The sequence below is a fragment of the Cherax quadricarinatus genome, chromosome 12 (genome assembly GCF_038502225.1).
Source record: "Cherax quadricarinatus isolate ZL_2023a chromosome 12, ASM3850222v1, whole genome shotgun sequence".
NCBI classification, from domain to species: domain Eukaryota; kingdom Metazoa; phylum Arthropoda; class Malacostraca; order Decapoda; family Parastacidae; genus Cherax; species Cherax quadricarinatus.
This window is the reverse complement of record NC_091303.1, coordinates 24,894,193-24,908,465: the sequence shown is the minus strand read 5'-3', so window position 1 is coordinate 24,908,465 and position 14,273 is coordinate 24,894,193. Positions and strand designations below refer to the sequence as shown.

General features: G+C 41.4%; 1 protein-coding gene across 2 annotated transcripts in view; it reads left to right on the top strand.

Moving 5' to 3' along the window:
* mgl (low-density lipoprotein receptor-related protein megalin) overlaps nucleotides 1-14,273 on the top strand; it is a 611,193-nt gene that overhangs the window by 315,389 nt on the left and 281,531 nt on the right. For both annotated transcript variants that reach the window (XM_070084278.1, XM_070084279.1), the window contains exon 32: nucleotides 1,118-1,342. In XM_070084278.1, coding sequence (XP_069940379.1) covers nucleotides 1,118-1,342 — 225 coding nt within the window. The remainder of the gene's footprint in view (nucleotides 1-1,117; nucleotides 1,343-14,273) is intronic.

Sequence of the window (14,273 nt, the reverse complement as noted above, 5' to 3'; positions counted from 1 at the left end):
TTCATTCTAGTTCTTATTCTTGTTTATTTCCTCTTATCTCCATGGGGAAGTGGAACAGAATTCTTCCTCCGTAAGCCATGCGTGTTGTAAGAGGCGACTAAAATGCCTGGAGCAAGGGGCTAGTAACCTCTTCTCCTGTATATATTACTAAATGTAAAAGGAGGAACTTTCGTTTTTCCTTTTGGGCCACCCCGCCTCGGTGGGAGTGAGATACAGCTGGTGTGTTGAAAGAAAGATATATATATATGTAGGTTGGTAGACAGCAGCCGCCCAGGGAGGTACTACCGTCCTGCCAAGTGAGTGTAAAACGAAAGCCTGTAGTTGTTTTACATGATGGTAGGATTGCTGGTGTCCTTTTTTCTGTCTCATGAACATGCAAGATTTCAGGTATGTCTTGCTACTTCTACTTACACTTAGGTCACACTACACATACATGTACAAGCACATATATACACTCCCCTCTGGGTTTTCTTCTATTTTCTTTCTAGTTCTTATTCTTGTTTATTTCCTCTTATCTCCATGGGGAAGTGGAACAGAATTCTTCCTCCGTAAGTCATGCGTGTTGTAAGAGGCGACTAAAATGCCAGGAGCAAGGGGCTAGTAACCCCTTCTCCCGTATAAATTACTAAATTTAAGAGAAACTTTTGTTTTTCTTTTTGGGCCACCCTGCCTTGGTGGGATACGGCTGGTGTGTTGAAAGAAAGAAAGAAAAGGAGAAACTTTCGTTTTTCCCTTTGGGCCACCCCGCCTCGGTGGGATACGGCCGGTGTGTTGAAAGAAGAAAGATATATCCCCCCCTCCCCCCTGCATTTAACATTTCTGTCTTGATCCCGTCATTTCCAGCTGCTTTACCCCCTTTCATTCTATGTAATGCCTTATGCACTTCCCCCACACTCACATCCTGCTCTTCTTCACTCCTAAAGGATGTTATACCTCCATGGGCAGTGCATGAAATTACAGCCTTCCTTTCTTCATCGACATTTAAAAGTTCCTGCAAGTATTTATATTAAGCTAATGAAATATACAAAATAATACACATGTGTTCAGTATTTTAACTTGTACATATTTAATTAAGTTTTAATTTCAGTACTTAACCAACAAATGTTGATATTTGCAGGTCAGTTTTAGTGGTGGAAACCGGCAGTTTATTCGTCGTTATTTACCAAATCCTATGGGTCTTGCTCTTCACAATAACTATGTCTACTGGATTGACCGTAACCTTGGTACTATCTTCCGAGCATCCAAATACCCTGGCAACACAACACAGTCAGAACGATTCAAGACTAATATGAATAATCTTAGAGATATTGCCATTTTCGATGTCAGCAATCAGCCATCAAAGGTGAGTGGAATAATATGATAGAAAATAAAAGGAACAGAGCAGAGGTTGCTGTGGGAATTTTCTGTTTATTTTTATACAGCTTATTCATCAAGAAATATCTTAATTTATAACTCAGTGGTCAGATGAATCTGCTCTAATATGAATCCTCCCAGGATCTATTCCTGGGTAAGAGAGACAGATGAGCATGTCTTCTTACATCTGCTGCCTCAGTTCACCAATTAGTAAACAAATACTGTCCCTAAGAGTTAGTCATATCTTATGTTTTATGTCCAGGGCCAGTCTTTGATATGAGCTGGAGTATGCTAACAGCCTATTGCAAAAGACTTGTAAAACATATATAATTCTGTGTATGGGTTCTATCTTTTTTTTTACCTCTTAAATCACTAGTTTTTGGTGACCTCCATACATACTTTTTTTGAGCTCTTTACAGCTTTCCACCAGTTATTTGTAGTGTTCATGTTCTATGCCATCCTGGGGTCTTCCTAATGGTGTAATGCCTTTCTCACAATCATTCCACGTCAATTAAATTCTTCTCATGGCCTTAACAGAAAATTCTTTCTCTATAAACAAAATCAAACAGTTAAGTGATGGGCCTTAACTATGTGATAAAGTTTGCATTAGGCCCATTGGTTCCTCCAAACTGTAGAAGGGTGATAGCCATACTCTCTTTATTATGGTATAAACCTTGGTTATAAATTCTGACAAGTTGGTTTAGAAAAACATGTAAGCAAACACTAGGACATATTTATTACAAAATGTTTCGGTCCTGGGACCTTGATCACTTCTAACATACAGTGGTTGAAGGACAATGTATATAGGCAGCTATATATACTGTCTTTCAACCTCTGTATGTTAGAAATGATCAAGATCCCAAGACCAAAATGTTTTCTAATTAATATGTCCTAGTGTTTGCTTGTGTGTTTTTCTAAACCATCTCTTCATTATATAAACACTGCAAATAGGAAAAACTAGTAATTTTTGTGCATCACTGGTAGTGGAAGATTTCATGTAACTTTCAAGGGTACAAAAAAAGTCCTTAGATGATCTGTCATTGGTTGAAGAGGATGATTACCAAGTAGTGTCACATAACCAACAGCTTCACACACTTACAAATTAAAGACAGCCTCCTTAATGGATATAGTTCAAGATCCATACCAACTCTCTACATGCACTACAGTTATCATTCTTCATATTGTGTCTTCATGCCCATACTCCATTCATGCTAAGACTATTCCATAACTCTGTACAAGCCATTCCAACATATGCCCATTTAGAGCAATTTTCATAGAGGCTTCAACTTTCATCTCAACGAAGTTCGTTGGCTAGGCATCTAGGCCTTCAATCTGCTCCATGGATTTTCATCCAAATCTGCCACCCTAAGATTAACAGCACAGGTCCTAGGGCTTGTTACTATTGTTAATTTTTGCATGACACCCTAATAGTGAGCCCAACTTCACTTATGATGTTCATTATCTCAGGAGAGCGGTCAAGACATTTCGGACTATGGAGTTTTCTCAGAAATTGTAAAAATTTAGGGTCCATCTCAGTCCTTGCCTTAGTAGTGCAGTATAACTTTCTGATACTGTATATTAAACATACAATAGCGACTGCTAAGTCAGATGCAGGATTTTGCTTCCAAAGATTTGTATGTTCCATATATTCTCCCCTGGTCCTCTGAGAGAGAGAGCAACCTTGAGGACCTGGCCCTTTCCAACCAGTTTGAGTTTTTTGATGATTGCTCTGAGGATACTTTTGCAAGCTGCATCTGCTTCCCAGTGTTAAGCTGTGTGGATAAAATGGGCTGACTTTGTTGGTGGCATCCTCAACCATAGATTTTAATGAGGCAGTAGCTACCTAGAGCTTGTTTGGCTCAGAAGGTTTCTCAAGTAACGGGATTGCTGGGGTATTAAGCCCCATATTGAAGGTACAGTATTGATGTTCTTTTTCATACTATGGCCTATCAGTACTATTCTGTTTGCATGAGACTAAACTTTGCATTGGAGTTGTCCCTGGGTTCTTGTATGATTTTTATGTCTATGCATCTCTCTTGGCACAGTTGCTAAGGAGATGCAGGTATCTTGGCCCATGCTGCTATCCATTACTGTCAGATTCATCTCCACTCTTTGATGCAGGCTTACAAGGGTACTTGAATGTAGCTGTACATTACTCTGAACTGAGTTTTGGTCTACTCTGCCTTGACTGACCTGGTCTGTGAACTACCCACCAATTCCTCCTTGGTGACTTTGATGCCTACTAGTTTATGGGATATGTTACACAAATAACCCGCACATAGAAGAAGGGAGCTTACGACAACGTTTTGGTCCGACTTGGACCATTTACTAAGTCACACATTTATGGGATGTGGGTTGCTCTGTGCTAAGCAGGAAGGGTGATCTGGAGTTATTGTTAACCTGTTTGGATATTTGCATTCTGAATGACAGGTCCCCAACCTATTATAATGTTCATTTGGTGGCATTCTAGGTATATATTTCACTGTTGCAGTATCTGGTTATCATGAATATAGATTGTCTGTGTTTTTTAAAGATTATTTTTCTCTCCAGCCGGAAGTCAGCAGGATCCTTCCCTCTAGTTTGCCCTCTATACTGGAAGCTAAAGGCAGCAAACTGGTGACTCTTTGAGGCTTGGGCACATATCTCTTGTACAATTGGTGCTTCCTTCAGTGTGCAGTGGGCTTATGGCTGTTTCATGAATGTCAGCCTTGGAAGAGTAGGAGCTAGCGGTCTCTGGTTGAGTGACCTGAGTTCCTGATTGCTAGTTTCTTGGTAGAGCAAAGACTGAGAAGAACTGCCGGATTGTGTATATGGTTTATCACTGCCTTGGGGACCATTATTCACAGTCAGCAACCTGATTTATCTTCAGTTTTTGGTTATAAAGATGGTGTTTAGACATGCTGGATGGACATTCTGGGCCAATTATGAGGACCATTACAGCCATTCTATAATTATGTGGATGGATGTGGAATAGCATTTGAAAGATATGTAAGAAAACTCTTCATTCCACTATCAAACCTTTTATATTTTTATCATGGGCATGTAGTAGATGGCCCTTTGGAGGTGGCCAGCACCTTGGCTGAGGGCTTTTCTGTCTCTAGTGTTAGAAGCTACAGTTAAGAGTTTCAGGCTAAGGTTCAGGAGATAGTCGTCTTGCCCTTTGTGGAGGATGCTGAACTATGGTTTGAAAAGGGGAATTGTTAGCTGCCTTATTGGTGTTCCTCTCCATTTCTCTAAGAGAGCATGGTGTTCATTATATGCTTTGGTAACTCTTCTTCTTCAAGTCTGACTGGTACTCTTAATTACTGTCTGATTTCACTTGATGAGCAGCATTTGCAAGTTCTTGGAGAGGACCTTGAAGTTCATATGATTAAGCACTTTTAAATGAAAGGCTGCAGCTCTCTGGTGCAGGTTGGCATCTGCAAGTTTGATGACTAATTCCTTGGTTCAACTGGCTGATGAGATCCAAAAGGTTTTTCACAGCTACCTTCACACTTTGGTGGTCTTCAACCCAGAGGAAGCTTATGACACTGTTATGTTGTTTTCCCCTTTTAACTTTGATGGTATGATTCTCACTACATGCTCTACTGTAGGGTAGCTTACAAAAAGGTTGGTAGCAAAAAAGTACTACCGCCTGCCAGATGACTGTGAAACAAAAACCTGTAACTGTTTTGCATGATGGTATTGCTGGTTTTCTTTTTCTTTTTCTGTCTCATAAACACGCTAAGATAACAGGGATATCTTGCTACTCCTACTTCACTTTGGTCACACTTCACAGACACGGCATATATATATATACATACATCTAGGTTTTTCTCCTTTTTCTAAATAGCTCTTGTTCTTTTTTATTTCTTCTATTGTCCATTAGTAGAATCTTTCACCGTAATCCATGCGTGTCGTATGAGGCGACTAAAATGCCAGGAGCAATGGGCTAGTAACCCCTTCTCCTGTATACAATTACTAAAAAAGAGAAGAAGAAAAACTTTATAAAACTGGGTTGCTTAAATGTGCGTGGATGTAGTGCGGATGACAAGAAACAGATGATTGCTGATGTTATGAATGAAAAGAAGTTGGATGTCCTGGCCCTAAGCGAAACAAAGCTGAAGGGGGTAGGAGAGTTTCAGTGGGGGGAAATAAATGGGATTAAATCTGGAGTATCTGAGAGAGTTAGAGCAAAGGAAGGGGTAGCAGTAATGTTAAATGATCAGTTATGGAAGGAGAAAAGAGAATATGAATGTGTAAATTCAAGAATTATGTGGATTAAAGTAAAGGTTGGATGCGAGAAGTGGGTCATAATAAGCGTGTATGCACCTGGAGAAGAGAGGAATGCAGAGGAGAGAGAGAGATTTTGGGAGATGTTAAGTGAATGTATAGGAGCCTTTGAACCAAGTGAGAGAGTAATTGTGGTAGGGGACTTGAATGCTAAAGTAGGAGAAACTTTTAGAGAGGGTGTGGTAGGTAAGTTTGGGGTGCCAGGTGTAAATGATAATGGGAGCCCTTTGATTGAACTTTGTATAGAAAGGGGTTTAGTTATAGGTAATACATATTTTAAGAAAAAGAGGATAAATAAGTATACACGATATGATGTAGGGCGAAATGACAGTAGTTTGTTGGATTATGTATTGGTAGATAAAAGACTGTTGAGTAGACTTCAGGATGTACATGTTTATAGAGGGGCCACAGATATATCAGATCACTTTCTAGTTGTAGCTACACTGAGAGTAAAAGGTAGATGGGATACAAGGAGAATAGAAGCATCAGGGAAGAGAGAGGTGAAGGTTTATAAACTAAAAGAGGAGGCAGTTAGGGTAAGATATAAACAGCTATTGGAGGATAGATGGGCTAATGAGAGCATAGGCAATGGGGTCGAAGAGGTATGGGGTAGGTTTAAAAATGTAGTGTTAGAGTGTTCAGCAGAAGTTTGTGGTTACAGGAAAGTGGGTGCAGGAGGGAAGAGGAGCGATTGGTGGAATGATGATGTAAAGAGAGTAGTAAGGGAGAAAAAGTTAGCATATGAGAAGTTTTTACAAAGTAGAAGTGATGCAAGGAGGGAAGAGTATATGGAGAAAAAGAGAGAAGTTAAGAGAGTGGTGAAGCAATGTAAAAAGAGAGCAAATGAGAGAGTGGGTGAGATGTTATCAACAAATTTTGTTGAAAATAAGAAAAAGTTTTGGAGTGAGATTAACAAGTTAAGAAAGCCTAGAGAACAAATGGATTTGTCAGTTAAAAATAGGAGAGGAGAGTTATTAAATGGAGAGTTAGAGGTATTGGGAAGATGGAGGGAATATTTTGAGGAATTGTTAAATGTTGATGAAGATAGGGAAGCTGTGATTTCGTGTATAGGGCAAGGAGGAATAACATCTTGTAGGAGTGAGGAAGAGCCAGTTGTGAGTGTGGGGGAAGTTCGTGAGGCAGTAGGTAAAATGAAAGGGGGTAAGGCAGCCGGGATTGATGGGATAAAGATAGAAATGTTAAAAGCAGGTGGGGATATAGTTTTGGAGTGGTTGGTGCAATTATTTAATAAATGTATGGAAGAGGGTAAGGTACCTAGGGATTGGCAGAGAGCATGCATAGTTCCTTTGTATAAAGGCAAAGGGGACAAAAGAGAGTGCAAAAATTATAGGGGGATAAGTCTGTTGAGTGTACCTGGTAAAGTGTATGGTAGAGTTATAATTGAAAGAATTAAGAGTAAGACGGAGAATAGGATAGCAGATGAACAAGGAGGCTTTAGGAAAGGTAGGGGGTGTGTGGACCAGGTGTTTACAGTGAAACATATAAGTGAACAGTATTTAGATAAGGCTAAAGAGGTCTTTGTGGCATTTATGGATTTGGAAAAGGCGTATGACAGGGTGGATAGGGGGGCAATGTGGCAGATGTTGCAAGTGTATGGTGTAGGAGGTAGGTTACTGAAAGCAGTGAAGAGTTTTTACGAGGATAGTGAGGCTCAAGTTAGAGTATGTAGGAAAGAGGGAAATTATTTCCCAGTAAAAGTAGGCCTTAGACAAGGATGTGTGATGTCACCGTGGTTGTTTAATATATTTATAGATGGGGTTGTAAGAGAAGTAAATGCGAGGGTCTTGGCAAGAGGCGTGGAGTTAAAAGATAAAGAATCACACACAAAGTGGGAGTTGTCACAGCTGCTCTTTGCTGATGACACTGTGCTCTTGGGAGATTCTGAAGAGAAGTTGCAGAGATTGGTGGATGAATTTGGTAGGGTGTGCAAAAGAAGAAAATTAAAGGTGAATACAGGAAAGAGTAAGGTTATGAGGATAACAAAAAGATTAGGTGATGAAAGATTGAATATCAGATTGGAGGGAGAGAGTATGGAGGAGGTGAACGTATTCAGATATTTGGGAGTGGACGTGTCAGCGGATGGGTCTATGAAAGATGAGGTGAATCATAGAATTGATGAGGGAAAAAGAGTGAGTGGTACACTTAGGAGTCTGTGGAGACAAAGAACTTTGTCCTTGGAGGCAAAGAGGGGAATGTATGAGAGTATAGTTTTACCAACGCTCTTATATGGGTGTGAAGCGTGGGTGATGAATGTTGCAGCGAGGAGAAGGCTGGAGGCAGTGGAGATGTCGTGTCTGAGGGCAATGTGTGGTGTGAATATAATGCAGAGAATTCGTAGTTTGGAAGTTAGGAGGAGGTGCGGGATTACCAAAACTGTTGTCCAGAGGGCTGAGGAAGGGTTGTTGAGGTGGTTCGGACATGTAGAGAGAATGGAGCGAAACAGAATGACTTCAAGAGTGTATCAGTCTGTAGTGGAAGGAAGGCGGGGTAGGGGTCGGCCTAGGAAGGGTTGGAGGGAGGGGGTAAAGGAGGTTTTGTGTGCGAGGGGCTTGGACTTCCAGCAGGCATGCGTGAGCGTGTTTGATAGGAGTGAATGGAGACAAATGGTTTTTAATACTTGACGTGCTGTTGGAGTGTGAGCAAAGTAACATTTATGAAGGGATTCAGGGAAACCGGCAGGCCGGACTTGAGTCCTGGAGATGGGAAGTACAGTGCCTGCACTCTGAAGGAGGGGTGTTAATGTTGCAGTTTAAAAACTGTAGTGTAAAGCACCCTTCTGGCAAGACAGTGATGGAGCGAATGATGGTGAAAGTTTTTCTTTTTCGGGCCACCCTGCCTTGGTGGGAATCGGCCAGTGTGATAATAAAAAATAAATAAAAAGATATATGCAGAATATACACACAGGTTTAGCCTCTTCCTATTCATAACATAAGAACATAAGAAAGAAGGAACACTGCAGCAGGCCTACTGACCCATGCGGAGCAGGTTCATGTCCTACTCCGGATAAGACCAATGACCCCCCCCCGTCCCCGGTATTAGCCCAATGATCCACCCAGTCTGGTCACCTAAACTCAAGGATGGATCACTGCACCAGACCCAGCAGCACAAGCTAGTCAGCTCCAACTCACACCCACCCACACCCATTCATGTATTTATCTAACCTATTTTTAAAACTACACAACATTTTAGCCTGAATAACTGTACTCGGGAGTTTGTTCCACTCATCCACAACTCTATTACCAAACCAGTGCTTTCCTATATCCTTCCTGAATCTGAATTTTTCCAACTTGAAGCCATTGCTGCGAGTCCTGTCTTGGCTGGAAATTTTCAGCACGCTATTTACATCCCCTTTATTTATTCTTGTTTTCCATTTATACCCCCCTAATTCTATGCCTTTCGAGAGAGTGCACCCAGCTGCTCCAGCACTCACATGGTCCCTTCTGAAACAATTAGCCGTCCTTTTCTCTTGAGGGCCTTAACCCAGTGTTTCAACACACACTAGTCACCCTGGGTACAATGGTAGACCACTTTAAGGTCTGACTCTTACCTCTGGGGCAAACACCCTGCCCAGAAATAAAAGAAGGACCCAGAGGTCCTACCAACTTGAAGCCACAAAGGAGAGTGAGAGAGAGGGAGGGGCCTAGCTAAGCTCCTCTCACACCCACCAAAACAACCAAAACACTGTCGATATGCACAGCTCTCTAGCTTCCACACCTTATTTTACTTTTACAAAAAGAAATCAAATTTTATGAACTACTTATTTTAATTGTGTGTGTGTGTGTGTGTGTGAATGTAGTACAACCTATTATATTGAGAAAAACAGGCTTAACTCAGCTGCCTCTCAGCCCCTAAGAGTGATCTGCCCTTATGACCATTAAAGCATTTGTGCCCCATCAATTCAATATAATTAGGTATTCCAGAGTAACTGTTACAGATACATAAATACATGTTGGGTTCCACCTTCATAACAGGCACATTATGAAAGTTTGGCTATCTTTGCCATGTCCATACTCTGGGATTGCAAGGTCGACTGACCTTGTTTCTTCAACAGTTTCTGACAGATAGGTTATTCAGGGTGAGGGCTGGTTCATGCTACTCAGGAATTGTCCCTGGAGGAGGGGGTCTTACAGGGCAGTGTTTTGAGTGGATGGTGTGGTGACGTTGCTTCTGACAGAGTCAAGTCCTCTTTGAATGTGGATGATGTGCAGTTTACTGTTCAGCATTTATTCCTAGGTGGCCTGTCACTGGCCTTGGTAGACAGTTTCAAGGAGTGGACTACTAACTACTGCTGGTCTTCCACCCAGAAGATGTGGCTGTTCATTTTGGCCATTCCTGGGTGACACAACCTGTTTCCCATGTGGTATTCCATGATGTGGTCCTTTCCTAAGAGCAGCAAGTTACAGTGCATTATATGGAATAATCTTTGATTGGTGCTTGATGTGGGCCTCCCATCTGAAGAAGTTTGAAGTGGTTGCTTCACATACACTAGACCTGTTTAACCCGTAAACAGTCCAAGCAGATCTACGTTCACATGCGTAGTGCTCCACAAGTAGATTTATGTTTTTTACATATTTTCAAATATAACAAAAAAAAGTGTAGATCAAAGTTTTTTACACGTTTTCAAATGAAAAAAAAAAAAGATCTACTTTTTTACATACTATCAAATGTTGAAAAAACGTATATATACATTTGGACCGTTTGCGAGTTAGGGTGCTCTTATGCTGTACTGGAGAAGGGATAGGAATGGCAGACCATGCTCTGCCTGTATGCAGCCTTGTAGCATTCAAGGCTGGAGGATGGGTGCCAGATATACTCCTTGGTCAGCCCTTTCCTGCTGTGATTGTTAAATCCTGTGCATCACCTAGGAAGAATGCCTTGCACTGGTGCATTCCATACTTTCCCAGTTGAGAGCCTCTTATCTCAAGTCTGGTGAGTTTTTGCCTGGATCTCAGCTGTAAGGAGCTAGGCCTGCTTTACCTGTTTTGGGTTTGATGCATCCTTGTCAACCTGGCTTATACTGTGATCTTTGTGGTGGAAGGAGGAGGAACCCTCTACTCATCATGTAGGGCTTCCTTCTCTGTTTTGTGAGTAGATGTGGGCTGCTCTCCTGGATTGTGGTCTTGATGTGTGTCTGATCAGAGGGGTTGTGATCTTGCATGATCAGCTGACATACTCATTACTAAACTTTATGTTGAGAAGCTGATTTCACTGTTTACAGCAGTCAAGCCATCAAACTATGAAGGCTTTCCTTTTTCACATGGCTTTATAGTAGGATAGGGCTTTGTGTCTTATTTTATAAGTACTATGTGGGGCCACTTTCTTTGTCTTCTCATTTATTCACACATTCAGTAACTTTTCTATGACATTTGACTGTGTTGATCTCTTTGACACTCTTTTCAGCAGGTCACAATCTGAACTACTTACTTCACAGGGTCTTATTATTGCATATAGTCATATTTTCTTCTCATTGTTTCAGCTTGTACAGATAGTGGATTTTCTCAGACCCAAAGTTCAGGCAGTCAGTATCACATGTGCACCGCCTTAATGCATATCCAAAATTTCCATGCTTTTCAGAAAATATCAAAGAATCACATATATTCTTGGCACCTCAAACATCACCAGTATTTTTCTTGGGTGCCCTTGGTTATATCCAAAGATGAGGTGAGGTGATGAAAATATTCAGAATCCTTTGATAAACACAGAATGCATATAGCATGTGATGCAACTGTAAGCACTGATGGAGTGGGAAAGCTATGCTTTAGGCCCAACTTGGGTCAGACTGGAAAAGCTCCATGGCACATGCTGCCCAAGTTGTACATTTTTTATTTTTTATTATCACACTGGCTGATTCCCACCAAGGCAGGGTGGCCCGAAAAAGAAAAACTTTCACCATCATTCACTCCATCACTGTCTTGCCAGAAGGGTGCTTTACACTACAGTTTTTAAACTGCAACATTTACACCCCTCCTTCAGAGTGCAGGCACTGTACTTCCCATCTCCAGGACTCAAGTCCGGCCTGCCGGTTTCCCTGAACCCCTTCATAAATGTTACTTTGCTCACACTCCAACAGCACGTCAAGTATTAAAAACCATTTGTCTCCATTCACTCCTATCAAACACGCTCACGCATGCCTGCTGGAAGTCCAAGCCCCTCGCACACAAAACCTCCTTTACCCCCTCCCTCCAACCTTTCCTAGGCCGACCCCTACCCCGCCTTCCTTCCACTACAGACTGATACACTCTTGAAGTCATTCTGTTTCGCTCCATTCTCTCTACATGTCCGAACCACCTCAACAACCCTTCCTCAGCCCTCTGGACAACAGTTTTGGTAATCCCGCACCTCCTCCTACTTCCAAACTACGAATTCTCTGCATTATATTCACACCACACATTGCCCTCAGACATGACATCTCCACTGCCTCCAGCCTTCTCCTCGCTGCAACATTCATCACCCATGCTTCACACCCATATAAGAGCGTTGGTAAAACTATACTCTCATACATTCCCCTCTTTGCCTCCAAGGACAAAGTTCTTTGTCTCCACAGACTCCTAAGTGCACCACTCACCCTTTTCCCCTCATCAGTTCTATGATTCACTTCATCTTTCATAGACCCATCCGCTGACACGTCCACTCCCAACTATCTGAATACATTCACCTCCTCCATACTCTCTCCCTCCAATCTGATATCCAATCTTTCATCACCTAATCTTTTTGTTATCCTCATAACCTTACTCTTTCCTGTATTCACCTTTAATTTTCTTCTTTTGCACACCCTACCAAATTCATCCACCAATCTCTGCAACTTCTCTTCAGAATCTCCCAAGAGCACAGTGTCATCAGTAAAGAGCAACTGTGACAACTCCCACTTTGTGTGTGATTCTTTATCTTTTAACTCCACGCCTCTTGCCAAGACCCTCGCATTCACTTGTCTTACAACCCCATCTATAAATATATTAAACAACCACGGTGACATCACACATCCTTGTCTAAGGCCTACTTTTACTGGGTAATAATTTCCCTCTTTCCTACATACTCTAACTTGAGCCTCACTATCCTCGTAAAAACTCTTCACTGCTTTCAGTAACCTACCTCCTACACCATACACCTGCAACATCTGCCACATTGCCCCCCTATCCACCCTGTCATACGCCTTTTCCAAATCCATAAATGCCACAAAGACCTCTTTAGCCTTATCTAAATACTGTTCACTTATATGTTTCACTGTAAACACCTGGTCCACACACCCCCTACCTTTCCTAAAGCCTCCTTGTTTATCTGCTATCCTATTCTCCGTCTTACTCTTAATTCTTTCAATAATAACTCTACCATACACTTTACCAGGTATACTCAACAGACTTATCCCCCTATAATTTTTGCACTCTCTTTTATCCCCTTTGCCTTTATACAAAGGAACTATGCATGCTCTCTGCCAATCCCTAGGTACCTTACCCTCTTCCATACATTTATTAAATAATTGCACCAACCACTCCAAAACTATATCCCCACCTGTTTTTAACATTTCTATCTTTATCCCATCAATCCCGGCTGCCTTACCCCCTTTCATTTTACCTACTGCCTCATGAACTTCCTCCACACTCACAACTGGCTCTTCCTCACTCCTGCAAGATGTTATTCCTCCTTGCCCTATACACAAAATCACAGCTTCCCTATCTTCATCAACATTTAACAATTCCTCAAAATATTCCCTCCATCTTCCCAATACCTCTAACTCTCCATTTAATAACTCTCTCTCCTGTTTTTAACTGACAAATCCATTTGTTCTCTAGGCTTCCTTAACTTGTTAATCTCACTCCAAAACTTTTTCTTATTTTCAACAAAATTTGTTGATAACATCTCACCCACTCTCTCATTTGCTCTCTTTTTACATTGCTTCACCACTCTCTTAACCTCTCTCTTTTTCTCCACATACTCTTCCCTCCTTGCATCACTTCTACTTTGTAAAAACTTCTCATATGCTAACTTTTTCTCCCTTACTACTCTCTTTACATCATCATTCCACCAATCGCTCCTCTTCCCTCCCGCACCCACTTTCCTGTAACCACAAACTTCTGCTGAACACTCTAACACTACATTTTTAAACCTACCCCATACCTCTTCGACCCCATTGCCTATGCTCTCATTAGCCCATCTATCCTCCAATAGCTGTTTATATCTTACCCTAACTGCCTCCTCTTTTAGTTTATAAACCTTCACCTCTCTCTTCCCTGATGCTTCTATTCTCCTTGTATCCCATCTACCTTTTACTCTCAGTGTAGCTACAACTAGAAAGTGATCTGATATATCTGTGGCCTCTCTATAAACATGTACATCCTGAAGTCTACTCAACAGTCTTTTATCTACCAATACATAATCCAACAAACTACTGTCATTTCGCCCTACATCATATCTTGTATACTTATTTATCCTCTTTTCCTTAAAATATGTATTACCTATAACTAAACCCCTTTCTATACAAAGTTCAATCAAAGGGCTCCCATTATCATTTACACCTGGCACCCCAAACTTACCTACCACACCCTCTCTAAAAGTTTCTACTACTTTAGCATTCAGGTCCCCTACCACAATTACTCTCTCACTTGGTTCAAAGGCTCCTATACATTCACTTA